This window comes from Etheostoma spectabile, chromosome 5 (assembly GCF_008692095.1).
Source record: "Etheostoma spectabile isolate EspeVRDwgs_2016 chromosome 5, UIUC_Espe_1.0, whole genome shotgun sequence".
Classification (NCBI taxonomy): Eukaryota; Metazoa; Chordata; class Actinopteri; order Perciformes; family Percidae; genus Etheostoma; species Etheostoma spectabile.
This window is the reverse complement of record NC_045737.1, coordinates 36,852,686-36,857,522: the sequence shown is the minus strand read 5'-3', so window position 1 is coordinate 36,857,522 and position 4,837 is coordinate 36,852,686. Positions and strand designations below refer to the sequence as shown.

The 4,837-nt window shown below is 40.8% G+C and overlaps 1 protein-coding gene across 1 annotated transcript in view; it reads right to left on the bottom strand.

Annotated features, from left to right (window-relative positions):
• vwa8 (von Willebrand factor A domain containing 8) overlaps positions 1-4,837 on the bottom strand; it is a 119,578-nt gene that overhangs the window by 73,168 nt on the left and 41,573 nt on the right. The window contains exon 5 of the mRNA XM_032515259.1: positions 105-272. Within this exon, the coding sequence (XP_032371150.1) occupies positions 105-272 (168 nt within the window). The remainder of the gene's footprint in view (positions 1-104; positions 273-4,837) is intronic.

Below are 4,837 nucleotides of genomic sequence, written 5' to 3'. Positions count from 1 at the left end.
AAAAATATTGTGGTATTTGATTTTCTGCATGTTGCCCAGCCCTACTTAAAACCCTGCAGGGTGTTTCACTTGTAGGACTATGTAGGAGAGGGAGCTGCTCTGACCTGCAACAGCTTGTCGTATCGCTCATATGACATCAGGAAGCGTCCGTCCTCCAGCTGCATCTCCCGGTTCTCCAGCAAGTTGTTGAGGACGGGCAGAACATTTCTCTCGGCCTTCTCCAGTCCCTCCAGGACCAGGACTCGGCCTTGGGTTGCTGCCCTGACAGCACACTGGGGTGCAAACACACAAGACGTTGAGATTAATCAGTAAACTCAATCAGTACTCCAAAACCGGGTACCCCCAGGATTCTTTTTACAGGTGCTCTAATCGATGTTGGGAGATGTCACTAGAGGAGTAGAGCCCGACCGATATATCGGCGGGCCGATATTATCAGCCAATATTAGGTCTTTTTACGAACTATCTGAATCTGATCAATGAATATTTAAAATTTAAATAAAAACGGACGGTCAACCATGTTATGAATGTTGCCGTTGCATAGTTTTTCCACTAGAGGGTGCTCTACAACGTCCCTGTTGGCAACACTGATTATTTTTTTTAGGGGTCCAAGCCCGAGGGGCTGGGAACCGTGGTAGCAAAGCTATGCGGTTCCCTCAGCAGGGCTGTGGAACCTCTCAACCTTTGCCTCCCCACGTTACACTTTGGATTCCGCTTCCGCACGCTCCACCGGTTCGCCGATGTCAACTCGCGTTGGGCTGATTGGCGCGATGATATTTGGACCCCGGTCACAACTGCTTGCAGTTCTAGTTTGTTATTCAAAAGACTTTAAGTTTTATATCTTAAGTTTGTATTTTTATTTATCAGAACTTTAATATATTTTGATGTTCCTCTGTTCTGTTGTGACAATAAAACAAATTATCATATTATTATAGTGAGAACTCATAAATAACTGATGTTAGGGTAAACGGTTTATTTATTTTTTACGCATTTCTGGATTTCTTTTTTTAAAACACATATCGGCCAATGTATTGGAATTTTTAAATAACCATACGTACATATATTTGTATTGGCTTTAAAAATTCTTTTTTTGGTTGGGCTCTAGTTTGAAGTATTGTCAAACAAACAGAGGCTAGCTCGCCCCTCCTTCCTCCTCATCCTGTGCCCCCCCCTCCTTTCCGTACACTAACCCCCCCACCCCCAAATCCTCCTTGTTGGTTATTGGCTGGAACGCTGGAACTCTGTTGGTCAGGTTTGGTGGTGCAGGTGGGCCCAGTTTGTTTTTGTTGTTGTGTGTGGACCCTGGGCTGTCTACAGAGACCGCGTCTTTTACAGTGTGTTGTTTGATATATGGGACTACAAATGTTGTAGCCTAAAAAATGTGTAACATTGCTTAGAGCACCTTTAAGACATTTTTATTACCACCTAGGATGACATTTATTGCCAACTGCATTGCCAAATGATGGGAAATCAGAAAGGATTTTAAGCCAGAGAAAAGAATTATTTACAAAGTATCATTGCCTAAATTGAATAAGGCACTTGTGTGAAGTGTGTTTGTACTCCAATAACATAAAATGAATACAGATTTGTATCTCATTTGGATTATGCTATTTAATTAAAAATACCAAAGTAAATTTAAATGTTACCCACACAATATTTATTTATGACATTACGGCATTTATTTAAACCTACAAAAGGACGAAACCAAATGTAAGACCTGTTGTAAGAGATTAAATTTCAGACTTCAATACCCTTAACAACCCGTGGGTACCTTGCAAAATACAATTAGAGATGCAGAGGAAGTTGGTGGTTAATTTAAGGCTAAACCCTAATTGTCGCAATCAGTTTAACCTCAGGCCAAATCTGCTGCTCCATTGTCCAACATGACCTCTGACCCTAGTCAAACGTTAACAGCGCTGGAAGGATTTGCACAAGGAACAATTTGACCATGCATCAGTTCTTACTGCTCAAATGACAGAATGATCTCACCATAAAGCCTTTTCCTGAGGATGTGCTCATCTTATTGTGTTCAGAACATCCTTCAAACTACTCCAACCCAAAGTATCCCCATTTCTGCCGTTTGTACCCTGGATCTGGTTCTTTCGGTCATGACCCAGCCTTCATGACCAAAGGTGAGGGTAGGAATGAAAACTGCTCTCTTTTTGTCACAACAGTGCGATAAATTGAATGTAATAGTGCAACCTCAACAAATTGGGACCCACCTATATGAACCCAAGTTCAAAATTACTCAGTATTAATTTATTCTAAGCTGTTTGCAGCCTCTCTTTAAGTCGGTTTGTTAGGCCTTCAAACCAGGAAGTACATAGATTCAAACAGTCTTGGTTGTTGGAGGGAGGCCTGTTTGTGGGATTAAAAAAACACATTGGTAAACATTGGTTTAGTTTCAACAGTGTGTGTGTACGTTTGTACAAGAGTCAAGATTCCTTCGTTTGTCATTTTTATGCACCACATAAAAACCATAGTATGTTTCGCACGTCCAGTAGCTGATAAAAAAGACTTTCAAATTCTAAGCTCATAAATACAAGCATTTAAGAAATAAACTAAGATTACGCTGAAATATGCTTCAATTAAATAAACTCAGATTATTCTCAAAAAGGAGTTAGTAGTTTAAAATATTTTAGAGGAACAGTGTATTGTTTGCAGTTCACCTTGTCTGATGAGGCAGTCTGATTGATGTGGGAAATAAGCTCTTTAACAGCCTAGTAGTGCATGTACATGTATGTTTGTGTAGACACACATTTCAGCAGGAATCAAAAAAGCATGTCTGACGTCAAGAGGCAGGAAACTTGAGCTGTCTGGGTGCACCGCAGAGCAAGTGGCCATGTAATTAGGTTAACATGTAAATGCGTGGCAGGTTGGTGTGGGGAGTAGAGCCATGAAACTATAGCCAGATGCTCTATATTTAACTCTGGATCCATTTTCAGCACCAATGCTATAATCAGATAATTGTTAAAAAATGTAAGTGACGCAGGATAGCCAGAGGGACAAAGAAGCACAGACCGGCCTTGTTCTTAGCCTGAAATACAAAAACATCCCACCACATACTGACAAGCTTTGAGCAAACCCACTACTGTACTGTATTTAACATGTATTTCTCATTCCATAACACCCTGTGTGTCCTAGTTAGAATAATAATGAAACCTTTATTTGTATAGCATTTACAAAGTGCTTTGACAGAAGAAACATCCAAACCAATACAAATAAACATACAGTATATAACACACGATTGTAATAGTGAAAATAGAAGATGGAACACCTATACAAGGACAGAAAAATATTAATAAATAAATGAAACAAATTTAGCAGATGACAGGGTAAAAAGACGATCAAAAAGACAACACGCAAGAGTAGTAGTAGCAAGGATAGTGCGCAAAACCAAAGAAGGGGGCGGGGGGGGGGGGGGGGGGGGGGGGGGGGGGCACGCAAGTCTTGTTTTGTTTGAAAGTAGTAATATCACCTAACATTGCTTAGACCGCCTTTAATTAAGTATTTAAGTTTAGTTTTGAATCTGCTGCAGTCATACATCTCAGATTGTTGAGAATTGTTCGGGGCGCCTGGCTAGCTCGCCTGCTAGAGCACACACCCATACGTAGGGGGTAAGTCCTCAACGCAGCGGCCACAGGTTCACCTCCAACCTTCGGCCCTTTGCTGCATGTCATCCCCCCCGTCTCTCCCCTTTCATGTCTTCATCTGTCCTATAAAAATAAAGTCCTCAAATGCCCCAAAAAATCATCTTTAAAAAATATATATAAATAAATATATTTAATATATTAATATTTGTAATTTTTTAAGATGATTTTTTAAAGAACATTTATATATATATATCTATATATATATATATATAGATATATATAGAGAGAGAGAGACAAAAAATAACAATTGTAGTGTTCCTTTTGCATGTCCCAAATACCTGCTTATTATTACTTTTTTTGTTTTTGTTGTAGATGCCATTTCAGTTCAAACGCAGCTTTAGTGTAGGTGGAAATCTTTTTATTACTGAAACAGTGTCTTATTAGCAGTGTGGGTTTGAGGTAAGCGGCCTTACATTAGAGCCTGCTAACTGGAGAGAGGTGACTAGAGGTCTAAAATACAACAAGCATGTGATTACATCCATGGGACTCCATCCTCGATATAACCATGGAGGGGGTGGAGGGATGCTGGGCTGAATGAGGAAAGGAAAAAAAAGAAAGAGCAAAGACACCAAGAGTAAAGTGGGATAGCAGGGGAAGACAAGAGTAAGGACAGGGACTGACATGCTAAGTCTGAATTTAGGGCTCCAAATCAGCACAGGCCCCCGAGGAATACTTGGATGTTCTAGTTAACACACAGACACACACCTCCTACCATACCAAATTATTCTCAAAGAGAAAAGCTGGCTTATTTGCACCCACGTGTCAGGTACTGCAACGGGTACATACAGTAGATACTCACCAATTGCCCCCACATGGCAAACAAATCCAATACACCAACTCATGTACCAGCACATGCCACCTCACAGACACACCCTGCCACGTTTCATTGGATGGCACGCGGTTCCCTGATATTTGACAAAGACCAAAAATAAGCAATCCCTTCACACCTATTAGTACCACCAATAACGCTGTATCTATTCATGAGCTGTTTCCGTGGAAACAGTGGACACCATGTTGTCATTTTGTTGAGAAGGTGGGAGGCGGCTTATCCTCAGGGAGTTGAAGCAGCTGGCTAGTTTTCCTTGTTGCAGCAAACAGAAAATGCATCAACCAGCCTTGGCAGCTACACCACTGTGTCATGACGGGATATGGACGAGTGAACAAAAAGGAAACAATACTTCTGAGCA